The sequence below is a fragment of the Haliotis asinina genome, chromosome 7 (assembly GCF_037392515.1).
Source record: "Haliotis asinina isolate JCU_RB_2024 chromosome 7, JCU_Hal_asi_v2, whole genome shotgun sequence".
Lineage (NCBI taxonomy): Eukaryota > Metazoa > Mollusca > Gastropoda > Lepetellida > Haliotidae > Haliotis > Haliotis asinina.
In genome coordinates, this window is record NC_090286.1 from 58,508,264 (window position 1) to 58,520,776 (window position 12,513).

General features: G+C 42.6%; 2 protein-coding genes across 3 annotated transcripts; one reads left to right on the top strand and one right to left on the bottom strand.

The window, feature by feature from the left end:
* The first annotated feature begins 3,578 nt into the window (after nt 1-3,578).
* On the top strand, nt 3,579-5,029 carry LOC137290720 (acyl-coenzyme A thioesterase 13-like). Its single transcript, XM_067821814.1, has 3 exons — nt 3,579-3,688; nt 4,106-4,290; nt 4,417-5,029. The coding sequence occupies exons 1-3, from the start codon at nt 3,596-3,598 to the stop codon at nt 4,571-4,573; spliced, it is 435 nt and encodes a 144-aa protein (XP_067677915.1). The 5' UTR covers nt 3,579-3,595; the 3' UTR covers nt 4,574-5,029.
* Nucleotides 5,030-5,847: 818 nt separating this feature from the next.
* LOC137290719 (uncharacterized) lies at nt 5,848-12,066 on the bottom strand. 2 transcript variants are annotated; one of them, XM_067821811.1, is made up of 7 exons: nt 11,875-12,066; nt 10,069-10,635; nt 9,058-9,198; nt 8,601-8,772; nt 7,805-8,020; nt 6,607-6,903; nt 5,848-6,237 (listed from the first exon to the last, which is right to left on the bottom strand). In XM_067821811.1, the coding sequence occupies exons 2-7, from the start codon at nt 10,576-10,578 to the stop codon at nt 6,047-6,049; spliced, it is 1,527 nt and encodes a 508-aa protein (XP_067677912.1). In that variant the 5' UTR covers nt 10,579-10,635; nt 11,875-12,066; the 3' UTR covers nt 5,848-6,046. The 2 variants fall into 2 exon arrangements, with proteins under 2 accessions (XP_067677912.1, XP_067677913.1); XM_067821812.1 differs by lacking the exon at nt 11,875-12,066 and adding an exon at nt 11,301-11,418.
* Nucleotides 12,067-12,513: the final 447 nt, after the last annotated feature.

The following is a 12,513-nucleotide window of genomic DNA, read 5'->3' on the forward strand; positions in this document are numbered from 1 at the left end:
CCTTATTCTTTTGAGGGATCTACTTTCACAACATGAAACCACTGAAATAAAGGGGAAGACGCATTACCTCAGAATTTAATCTGGTACGAAAATGACTATTTTTACCCACCAATTCATTACGCGTAATTAATTCATTAAATGCCCTCCAATATCATAAGATCAACAATTGCCTCTCTCTACATCCGGCTACGTCCTTGCTGCCTGCTCAGGGGGACGCAATAACAGCGAGCGACGTCGACTGGGAACAATGATGGACAATTCAAAGAGGAAGATTACAGATGTCAGGAGGCAATTGGAGCTTATCCAGCACATAAGATGTTTAGCAACATGACTCAGTCGCTCATACAATTTGACAGTGGCACTGGAAGTCGTATTTATAGAAAATATGTTCATAAATAATAATGCTGAACATCGCGTATGAATACAACAGTGGGAATCACATACATGTAGTTCCCGTTATCAGAATTAACATCGGCTTTGCAAGATGAACTGACATATCATCAAATACCATTCTGGGTTCTTCTGTTCGTAATTCACAAGATTACGTAAACTTATAATGCAAAACACTAATCTGAGTCAAAAGCAGCGGTATCCCCATTGCGACATAGGCTGGCTGTCACAAAGTTAAAATGGCGGGCGTCACCGAAACACGTTGCTCGGCCCAGATCACAAATTCACCAAAGAATGGTTAATTAACAAGTGTCACAGGGAATATGTCACAGTTTGTTGAAGGACAAGGTAAGATTAATCCATATCTGATAGTCAGTTTTCGAAACTGGATGCTTAGAACAAGGAAATATAAAAAAAGTGCGGTCAATTCAAAAGTGCTTGAAATAATAAACAAGATCGTTTTGACAGGCGACGTTGTCGACATTGACTCTTACAAAGTAAAACTGTGTTCTAAACAAATAGCGTAATGTGATGGCAATAGCTTATGATATTTTACGAATGGCAATACATTATAATGCTTGAAACAACATGCTACGATCTTTGAGAGATTTCTTACCAAAAAAAAGATATTTCAAAACACTGAATTACATGAAAACGAGGTTGCCAATAATACTAGTATATACTCGCAAAACTAATTACATGATAATTATGGTAATAATTTCTGCACTGCCATTAACTATAAAAATTACAAAAGGGAAATACATAAAAAGATATCTCGTAATGACTAATCATTTACAAGCTTTTGTATCTTATGAATTTTGCAATTTAACTGGAAAAAATATTTTCTCAATCTTCGTGAAGGCCATCACAATATTATCAGTTGTTGACATGAAGTGACGAGGAACATATCTGTGAAGTGCCAATTTCAGCAAATTGAGAATGAGTATCATTTTCTGCTTATATACTACCGACAGAAAATAAGGGAACCAAGAAATTGAATGTAGATGACTTTGACTGTGACAGGGTCCGTTATCGTGGCGTATCTCCCAAACGCAACATCCAATGACAATGGAATTTCGCATAATGCATGTTCAGCACGTGCTACACGTGCATTTAGAAGTTAACTCCTGTAAATGTACTGGAGAAGTCGCAATCACTAATAATAGAGATTGACACTTACTGACAGAAATGCCTCCGAGGCAGTATCTCGGTGAAGCAACAAAATGGAGAATTGTGGGGATGATAGAAGGGGGGACATCGTTATGTGAAGTTGCCCGGCAGATGGGTAAATCAAAAAGTGTAATTTCACCCCTGTGGGATAAGTACCGTCAAACGGGTGGGGTTGCAACGAGACCTGGGCGTGGTAGACCAAAATCAACGACACCACGATCGTCTCATTACGTTAAATGCTCTACGCGATAGGTTTAAATCGGCCCCTGCCATCAATAGAGAAATCCGCACACTCACTGGAAGACGCATTTCAACCTCAACCGTTAAAAACCGACTCTATCAAGCTCGTCTGAAAGCAAGACGGCCTTTTAAGGGTGTCATCCTTTCAGCTCACCATAAGCGCCAAAGATTAGCATGGGCTAGGCAGCACCAAGGACGGGCTATGCGCCACTGGCGTTACACCATGTTCTCTGATGAGTCAAGGTTTTGCCTACGATTCACAGATGGCAGAAAACGTTGTTGGCGTCAGAGCGGGGAGCGATATGCCAGAGCAGCAATTCTTGACCATGATCGATATGGAGGTGATAGTGTCATGGTGTGGGGTGGGATTACACATAACAGACGATCAGATTTGGTCATCATTAACGGAGCCATGACTGGTCAGCGATACGTTGACCAAATATTGCGTCCTGTTGTGGCTCCATTGGCCAGAGTTATTGGCCGAAATTTTGTATTCCAAGATGATAATGCCAGACCACATCGGGCCCGAATTGTCTCCGCTTATCTCCGACAAGAAGGTATCCAGACATTGGACTGGCCCTCTAAGTCCCCAGACCTGTCCCCAATTGAACATCTCTGGGATGTTCTTGGTCGAAGGGTGTACGCCAGGGACCCAGGACCCGACAACCTGGCCCAGCTTGGTGCAGCTCTCCAAGAGGAATGGCGGGCAATAACACGGGCAACCATCCGGAAATTGATTAACAGCATGCCATCAAGGTGCCGTGAGTGTGTTGCCCAACATGGTGGACACACCAGATATTGAACTTGAATTGATTTAGTGGATATTTAAAGCAGTTTCAAATTCGCTATTATTTCATTAGTTCCCTTATTTCTTGTCGGTAGTATATGTCACTAATATTTCGAAAGCCGCAAGAAGATATTTCCATCCTACTATCATGTTAACCCATCACATGCTAAATATTATCAGTTGTTGACATGAAGTGACGAGGAACATATGCTATCTTTAAGTATCTACTTGAAACAAAACCTGCCAGTCTGAGCATAACCTGTTCTCGTACATTGTACTCTGCTGTCCACTGTATTTCCGTACATTACATGTACTTTAGGCCTTGTGGCCTCCATACTGAATAAATTGTCATTGCCATTATCATTGTCTTATCTGTAGAGGGTGAATGTCAAGGACAGGCATCACAGCTCAGTGGTTCTCATTCACCTTTAGCCATGAAGACCCTGGTTAGAATTGATCTTCTGTAATCCATGCTTGTCGTAAAAGGTGACTAACGGGATGGAGTGGTCAGCCTTGCTGACTTGATTGACACATGTCATCGTATCCCATTTGCGTAGCTGGATGGATTGTGTGGTCCATACTCAGTTATTTACAGACTATTGCCACATAGCTGGAACATTGCTGAGTTTGGCATAGAGAACATCAGAGATCACCACCATTCGAGTTTCTTCCTAATGGAAATGTCTACACTGTGATATAACCGAAACATTGTTCCCTACAGTATGAAATACAACTCACTCTCATTTTGGCGAAATCAACCCAGCCCATATGAAGTTTTCACATGAATTTTTGTAACTGATTGTATTTTTAAATGATGAAAGACCATAAACGATAAAAATCTAAAGTATAACTAAGAAGCAGCTTTGGTTTGGTGGTAATTGGGTGATATGAATCCCCATAACTGGGTGATATTAATCCTCTTGAAAGTACGTGTGCTCTACCTTTGGCACTGTGTAAGTGTGCAGTTTCATGATTTGAATAGAGTTACTTCCCCTGAAAGCCACAAGCATGAGTTCCTCGGCGCGACCAGTGTTACAAGTGCTCCGGCAGCTTGTTGCGAATCGTGTGGCCGCCACGGGGTTCGAGTCTGTATTGAAACAGGTGAGAGCCTTTGAATACAGGAATGTATGTTTAGGCATTCAGCGTATGTACTTTAAACGCGAAGATCACAGTTCGACCTGCATCTATTCTAAAGATAGACTTGCCAGGGCTCGCATGTACTATGAAATGGATTTTCATTTTAGCACGATAACTTGAATAAGCATACTATGCTCTAATTTCAAATTAGTGTAGTGACATACATTGTAGAAATATTTTACGGCAACGAAAATGATACATGGGAACAACAGGTTTCCACACTGGTAAGTTTGGGGTTTTTAAATTTTTTTTATTGTACACAGGCCTTTAAAATTTATCACTCAATATATCTATTTAGACAATGGAGAAGGTCTTTTCATTTCACATTCTTCTAAGACATCGTATGCATTTTGTATTACACACACATACTTGTACTGCCAGATTCGCGTGGTGGACGGAGAGGAGGGACGCTGTGTTTGTGAACTGGTCGTGTCTCCTGAGTTATCCAATCCACGGGGGTCACTGCACGGGGGCGTGGCAGCGACGCTTGTAGACATTGTGTCCACATGGGCGGTCATGACTACCGGTGAGAAGAAACCCGGTGTCAGTGTCGACCTGAGTATTTCGTGAGTTGATCGAATATCTATAAAAATCACAGATCGTTATTATTTCATAATTGGTTATGTCATGCAATGAAAAAATATATTGGACATGAAAGGTCGATTGATTGCTATAGCTTTTCTTTTTTATAGATTTCTGAAAGCGGCACCCACAGGCGAGCCTATACTGATTGACGCACGCACTCTGAGGGTGGGCAAGACACTGGCATTTTTGACGGTGGACATTTTGAAGAAAGACTGTGGGACCTTGTTGGCCCAAGGAAAACACACAATGTTCATGAGAGTGTGACAATATGCATGGTGTAGTTCCTGGATTAAGTGGTGAAATACATACGGATATCTTGGAGTTTATGGATCGTATATTTGAAGTATGACAGACAAAGTGTGAAGAATCATAACATAATTATACATCCACTACCGCTGGTGTTTGGTTGGTATTTAATGACTTTCTCAGCATTATTCCAGATGTATTTGTAAATAGACTCCACGATCATGTGATTAACGCCATGGATCCGGCCGGTTGGGTTACCGTGATATGCAGTCCACAAGATCTTGTTGACCACCCGTTCCATTACTTGTTTCTTACAACCAACATATATCGCTATGGATTTGTGTTCTTACTTGTGATCTTGAATGGTCAAAGCTGATGAAGGATGTGATCTGCATTGGCCACGTGACCTCTATCTAGTGAAGTGAGTCAGTATGTAAGCAGTCTCGAGAAGTAAATAAACCATATCTTCCACAATGTTAGAGATTTGACTGTCAGAATTTACTGTAACACTCACGTATGCCATTATAAACCAAATGGACATCAAGTAGAGGTTGCCTCCGTTCCACTGAGTGTAACATGATACGACTTGGACCACTTACACAAAGCGATCTTAACGCTACGACTGTCTTAGGACTATATTGGAGAATGGGAGTTACAATCATTGTAGCGCTAAGCGCCTGCTTTTTATATAGTGATGTGCTTATGAACGCAGTTATCGATGTGATGTCACGGCTTACAACCACCCTTCGTGTGTTTGCAAATCATTAACCTGGTGTTTCCAGACATTCGTTCATGTTTTGTATCCCCGACTTTTACAGGATGTGGGGCACAGTGTGGGAAGCCCATTTTCTGGTGTCCCCCGCCGTGCTATTACTGGAATATTGCTAAAAGCGGCGTAAAACTAAACTCATTCACCGAGCAGGGACCAACAGTTTTATAAGGAAATGAGCCACACACGTGGCACGGCTTGTGTGTCATTAGACCACAACAACCTTGTGTATTGTTCATGCTATAAACCGAGGCATAAGCAGATTGTCAGACCACCGTGGTATAGGTGGGATCCTTCGGAGTGCGGAACAACCATATGTATGCCCCAAACACGTATTCGGGTTAGCAAGCATGGGTTAATACCGCTTTTAGAAAATGGGGACACAAGAAGTGTCCTTCGTACACTCAACATATGGGAATAGAATCTGGTAGTTTAGACGAGCGAGCATTTTAACCACTTGGCTAAGTCACCGCCCCACCGTGCTAAGTTGTATGAGGGTAAACAATCAAATCCCCAAGAGAGCTTTCTTCTCATATTTTATTTATCCCCTTAGAATGCATTGTTATATAAACTGCCAGACTGCAGTCTGCTGAGCGTTCCAGTTAGGATGGCGAAGTCACTGACCTCCACCCGAAACAGAGATGGTTGGACAAACCTTGGTCAGTATGTGAGTATCATGCAATTCTGTAAATGTCACATCACAATAAGTATCATTTGATCTGTTAGTTTTTGTTGAACTGATATTTGCCGGATCGGAATAGCCACTTAGGTCTCCTGAAAAAGTTCTTCTTCGATTTTGTCTCAATTGTTTGTTGCGGGAACATTTTGATTGACTTCTCTACCCGTGGTGACTTCAACGCCGGCGTCTTCTCTGTCACACGGCGTGGTTGTTGGGGCGGACTGTCCGGAGTGTCTGAAATTATTGAGGAAACGCGTTACCAGCTTGATGTGGTGGCATCTAATGAAGTTGGACATTTACGTGTGACTAATTGGATTTGTGCTGATCTATTTGAAGACAAAGATGCTGCAACTACACGTATTCTTTTCAAGGGTGTTGACCCAAGTGAAGAGAGCATGCAAGTGGGAAAGGGCTGGGGATCCGCTCCTCTACGCGATCTTAGGATAATGAAGTGTAAAGCATGCTTTGCTTCAACACTGACATGCCACAGTCGCAGTTCGGAGAGCAGTTGACCGAAGAGAACTACGAGTACGTACTTGAGTCCCATGTCTTGTGTCGAATACTGCCACTGAACGTCTACATGAGGGTATGAATATGACTCACCTTGAAAACGCCCTGGGTGCCCTCTGGTTATGACTTCAGCAATATGACCTTGGTCAGACCTCCGGAGTGCCCGGATGAGGATGTCTACAGCAGTTGGCCCAAATATAGGCAGTAGGTCGAGCAGCCTGAGCACCTGGTCGGAGACGGACGTTGTGTCCAGGATGTAGTGGACGAGTGTTGAGGACAGGAGGCCTGAGTCCCGGAGATAGATGAGAACGAGGGACACCAGCAGGTGCTCCACCAGGATCGGATAACTTGCCTCCAGTATAGCCAGGTCTGCCCTCGGCAACACCTCCACTACGAACAGAAAAGGTAGTCACTAGCAGGGCACAGTATCATATATGTCAGCTAAGAGGTGGCGGTGAGTGAGTCTCCAGGCTCACCAAACGAGTGTGGCAATGATGTACTCATGCCGCCTGAGTACGGTGAATGTATGATACGTGTTACACATTTTGGCCACCTGAGCCTAGATTTTCGAAGCTCCGTTAGCGCTATGATAGTCGTAAGTGCCATTTATTAACATTAACCTACGACTATCTTAGCACTAATAGAGCTTTGAAAATACATTGTATGGGCCTTGTTCCTCAGTTGGAAAACACTGAGTAATTGGGATAAATGTAGACAAGTCTCTAAAATTAATAGCTTAAATGGAAACTTCTGAAAATTAAGTGTACACTAAACTAGACTCGCCTCTAGAACGATAGAATGACTATACATCCATGGGAATACATTCAGTACAGCCTTGGAACAAAGCTGGGAAAATGTTATGTGATGGTTGTTTTACCATTGGTTTGGAAAGAATGTAAAACAATATGTCAGCTAGGTAAGCAGAATAATGAAGTTCAGCAAAATCTAAAATCTATATATAGAACGTTAGCAATACTACAAAACATTTGGTGGTATTCAGTATGCTGTGACGCCGTCTGAGGTACTCGACCTCATAGTGCCCCAGGGTCGTGAACTTGCAAAAACCTGCACCACTTTGGGTTTTTTCTAGCATATCAGGCTAAACACTTTTACCCTTTAATGAACGATCTTTTGGTGCTGAGGTTTTGGGCATTGCAGCAACATCTGGCTAGCAGCATTAATGTGTGTAGGGAATGAACGCAGACGTGAACCAATCGCAGACGTGAAGCTGGTAATGCCACGTTCACAACGCCTGTATGAGTGAACACCCCATACAATAATCAACACTTACCTCCTAGAGGGTTGTGCAACTGGCAATCTACACACGCCTGTACGAGTAGTCCCAACATGGTGCAGCGTCTGCCGTCCACGGTGTTACTGTTCCACTCACTTATGACCGACCAGAACAAACCGCTGAAGTCTTCATAGAAATCTAGGTCTTCCCGCAGTCGTGTCAGTGTCTCGTGGTTGGACACGAGACACTGCGAGAACTCCCACACTCGGTCATCTGAAAGATGGATATAAACATTGACATCCATTGCTGTTAAGCAGAAGTCAGCAATACTCGAGTTCTGTCAAGATGACGAACCAACCGTGTCATCGAGCTAACAGATCTTAATACGTCGCCTCTATGACAAGTAAAATCTCAAAAAGTGATCATCAAGTAACAAAGTACTTGTCGCAAGAGGCAACAAACGGGATAGGGTGGTAAGACTCGCTGACTCGGTTAACTCAAATAGGTAGATTGATGCATTAAGTCTTCATTAAGTACAGGCCGCATTTATGCGGTTTGAATATGGACGATTTTGGCGTTTCACAACAAACAGTAAAATGTACTGGAAACTATTCTGTAATCAGATATAGAACACTGACAATGCACATAATCTCTACGAGCGTGAATGTCTAACCATGAATGTTTAAATTCATTATTATAAATCAGATGTCACAACTGCACATTATTATTTGTCAAATCACTGTTGTCACCAACATATTGTAACAGTTACCATGACCCATATTGTTATTGCCTTCTTTTTAAGTACTGAGAATGGTAGGGGTGGTTCGGGTTTGTTTTCGCGACTTCCTCGTACCAAGGAAAGGTTGTAGGTTACAGCAAAATCCTCGGATGTGTGAAGGCAGTGACTTGTCTTTTGCGTCACGCAAAGGGCACTGCGAGCTGATCTCGTTAAAGTGTTGAATCCTTCTGTTCACATCCGAGATTGTCTTGTTGGCCAGAACGATCTCTTCTCGGTAGCTGCAGATCTACACAAGTATTGAGTTGATATCGTAAAAATACAAATGATATCATGAAATATCAGTAAAACGGTACTCTAACTCTCTTAGCCATGTGAGCTATGCTAAATTAGAGACGGGCACAAAGTAAAGTGAGGTTCCAAGCAATGATATAGAATATAGAGGGATACACACAATATAATCTCTTATCATGTTTATTGCTTGTCAACAATACTTTAATACCAGCTTTAGCGAAAGTAGTTGAATTTGGAAAGACTAAACAGTTGTGTTCTATTAATGTCAAAATAAAGTAACCTCTTTGGCCAGCATATTTGCCAGTTTATCCCTCTGTTGTTCGGTCTCGCGGTATCTCGCAAAAGGCATTTCTTTTGACAGTTCACCAAATCCAGCATCCACGTGGCCACCCCTGCTGGAGTTGCCGAACACGTCGTCATCCTGTAAGAAGCAGAGACCTATACTCAGTCCGATCGGAGTATACTCAGTCCGATGTTGTCACTTCGGCAATTTGTCAACTTACTGACAAGGCATGGCGTATCAAATCAAATACGTTGTAATGATATTGTAGAAAATAATTGTAACTTTCATTTAAAGAACTTTATCATATGATGCCTGGCCACATTTGAAGTCAATGACGTTTGGCTTCTCGGATCTTAGTTCAAGAAACGGACTATTAATACTGGTGTGCAGTGACGGTACAGTAGGTAAAATCCCCACAGATAGTGTTTAGATCGGCGTTAACCCCATGACCGCTTACTGCAAGGCACAAAAACAATTTCCAACGCCACCATAACAGAGCATGCATTTTTCAACAATGACACATTAACACACCAACAAGTGGTATTACTGTGAGCAAACGACCCGTACCACTGGGTACAATGACACGTTATCAACCATGTGACTCAGTCTGACCATGTGGTTCATAAAGTCGTCTCGTACGACAAGCAAGGGTTGCAGGGGACCTGTGCTGACCTATTAAAATCTGAATATATAAAGGTCAGCGGTCCACCTCCAGTCTCATTTTCATCTGGGGCCCTGGGTTAGCCTAGTGGGCGAAGCGTTCGTCCGTCATGCCGATGACCAGGGTTCGATTCTTCACATGGGTACTATGTGTGAAGCCATTTTCTTGTGTTCGCCGTCGTGATGTTGCTGGAATATTGCTGAACGCGGCGTAAAACTGATGTCACTCACTCATTTGCATCGCTATGATAATGTAAGGTTATTACCACCAATACAAGAGGTTTTGTGTCGTACTGTTTACTACTGTGACATTCCCCATCAGAATATACAATAACAGTCAATTCAAACCTGCTCCGTCTCTGAGTCGATGTCGCCAACGGACAATGACGTTGACGGAAACGTCGTGGCCGCGTAGTCAGCTGCTAGTAGTTGACTGCAGCTCTTTGCTTTGGTTCTGAACTCTGGCGGTGGTGGCAGGACAGGAGCCTCTGCGACGCTGTTCAGCCTGGACGTCCGCCCACATCGTAGTTCATTCAGCTCATACTCTAGCTGAGAGATAGTATCTTTGTAGTCTCTTTCCTTCAGTTTCACCAAAGCGAGTTCATTCTCAAGGGAGGCAACTCTATTTTCCGCCTCCATTCTGGCCCACTGTTCTTGTGCCATCTGTGTGTCGAGCTGCCCAGCCCGATCACCTCCATTTTCCGACCCACTGGGCGGAACTACTATTCCGTTCCTGAAACTACCGTTAAACATTTTCTTGTCAGTCACCGTGTTGTTGTCATACGCTTGGACGCCGTGACAGTATTCTGGTTGATACATGACCGCAATTCGTTTACCTTTCTCAATCCCGGCGTTCATTCCCCCGACCACAGCGAGAGTATTGCCGGAGTGCACCAGTCAACCCTTCATATGCATCTGTAAGTAGGGTTTACATTATACACACACTACAAAACATGACAAAACAGTTGACGTGTTCAGAGAAACATTCTTATGGAGTCACAAAGTGTACGCAATGTACATACGCATATAACACTGAGTGATACTTCATTTTAATTGTGTTTTAGACCAGACCGGAATCTAGACAAGACTATGTAGTGATTGATATCATGAGCACGCATAGCAAGGGGAACCCATTCCAACGCGCAAGAAGGCGCATCAACTGTCACACAAAAGAATATATACACTTGCAAAGTGGAGTAAGTGAGTTAGGTTTTACGTCACACTCAGCGACCACGCCTATAGCGGCGGTCTTGCAAAGTGGAAATAACCAAAACTTTTTACAAAAGACATTTCAAACTTCATTAACATGTTACTTGACTAAAAGTAGTTGCCGAAAAAATAGCAGCTTGAAGTCCGAAACACAGAAGTAGCAAATCAGTTCCCATAATCATTTCTTGTGAGTTTCCATTAACCCAAAGAACAAACAAGAGTGTTTTGTAGACGCTACAAGATTAAACGAAATGACGCCGTACTTATTATTGCTAAAAAGTAGTAATATATTCATTTTACCCGCATTTTACATTCGAAGCTGATGCTAATTCTGATTCTAATTAGTGACTGTGCAGCTGGTATATTCTTACCGCTCACTCCATCATAGCTTGTGACAATGGTACCAAAGGCATCACTATAAACTGTGGCTTTCTAGTCCGGACCAACACTGTACATAACTCTCTTTACTGCAGCAGTTCTTGAAACACTAATTCAATGCGTTTGTTACATGTCTGTACAAGATTCCCGTCTCACCCACATTTGACGTAGTGCTACCCGCTTAACTGAGTCAGTGATGCCTGTCATCTCACGCCGGGGCAGCTGTACGGCGAGGCTGACATTCCGGGTGACAAATATTGATTTTTGCAACTGCGGTTATTGATCTTTAACAACAACATTCGTCGTGTCAAATGTGTTGACACGCATGCATAGTCATGTTTGAAATAGCGATTAAAACATCTAAGGGTGACGAATTTACAATAAGCATATACAGATATACAGATATAGGTATGACTACACATATAGATCGAATATACTTGACTAATGTTGGGATCTGAATGGACGTTAGCTGGTATACCCTTTCAGCTAACATATCGAGAAACATTAGTGAAATTACACCTGATCTCTGCTGATCTACCTGACTCATCTTCACTATCAACAACTTACCTCATAAATAGGAACACCTATCCTGAATATAAACACGTGCAGGGGGAGATAACTGTTCTTGTTTACAAGATCGTGATACATCTGTCATCCGTCCATCTTGTTTTCTATCACAGCTTAACTGAGTTAATCAATATTCATGAGGTTCTTGGCAGTTCGTCAAAGCTGACTGCTTCAACATGTATGTTGTAGTTTCAAGTTGTAGATGCTGGGCCGGTTTAACAGGCCGACGGTTGTCTCGCGTCAGTGGATAATCAATTTGTCTTTAGATTTGATCGATCAGGTTCCTGTTCTCAGTTGAAGTATTCGATCTGCTTAGACGGCTGGATGTTAATGCATGACGAAAGTTACCAGAGTATGGAGAAAAGGATGACTGCAAAATATAACACTCATGTTCACATCGTTCATTCAGGTTTCCACTGGTTTCCGCAGAGGTTGGCATAGAAACGTATGTGTGGTTTGCGAGGACGACACCTATCTATCCATCTGTAAAATGTTCGTACAGACTCTTGTGTAAACAAATTTAACATGTATCAGTATATTTTGTGTTAAACGGGTCATGTGGCCACTAAACACTGCAGTTTTATATGCAGAGTTGACTCCCACTGGCGTTCCAGAAACCGGTGATCTTGGTTCATTGCT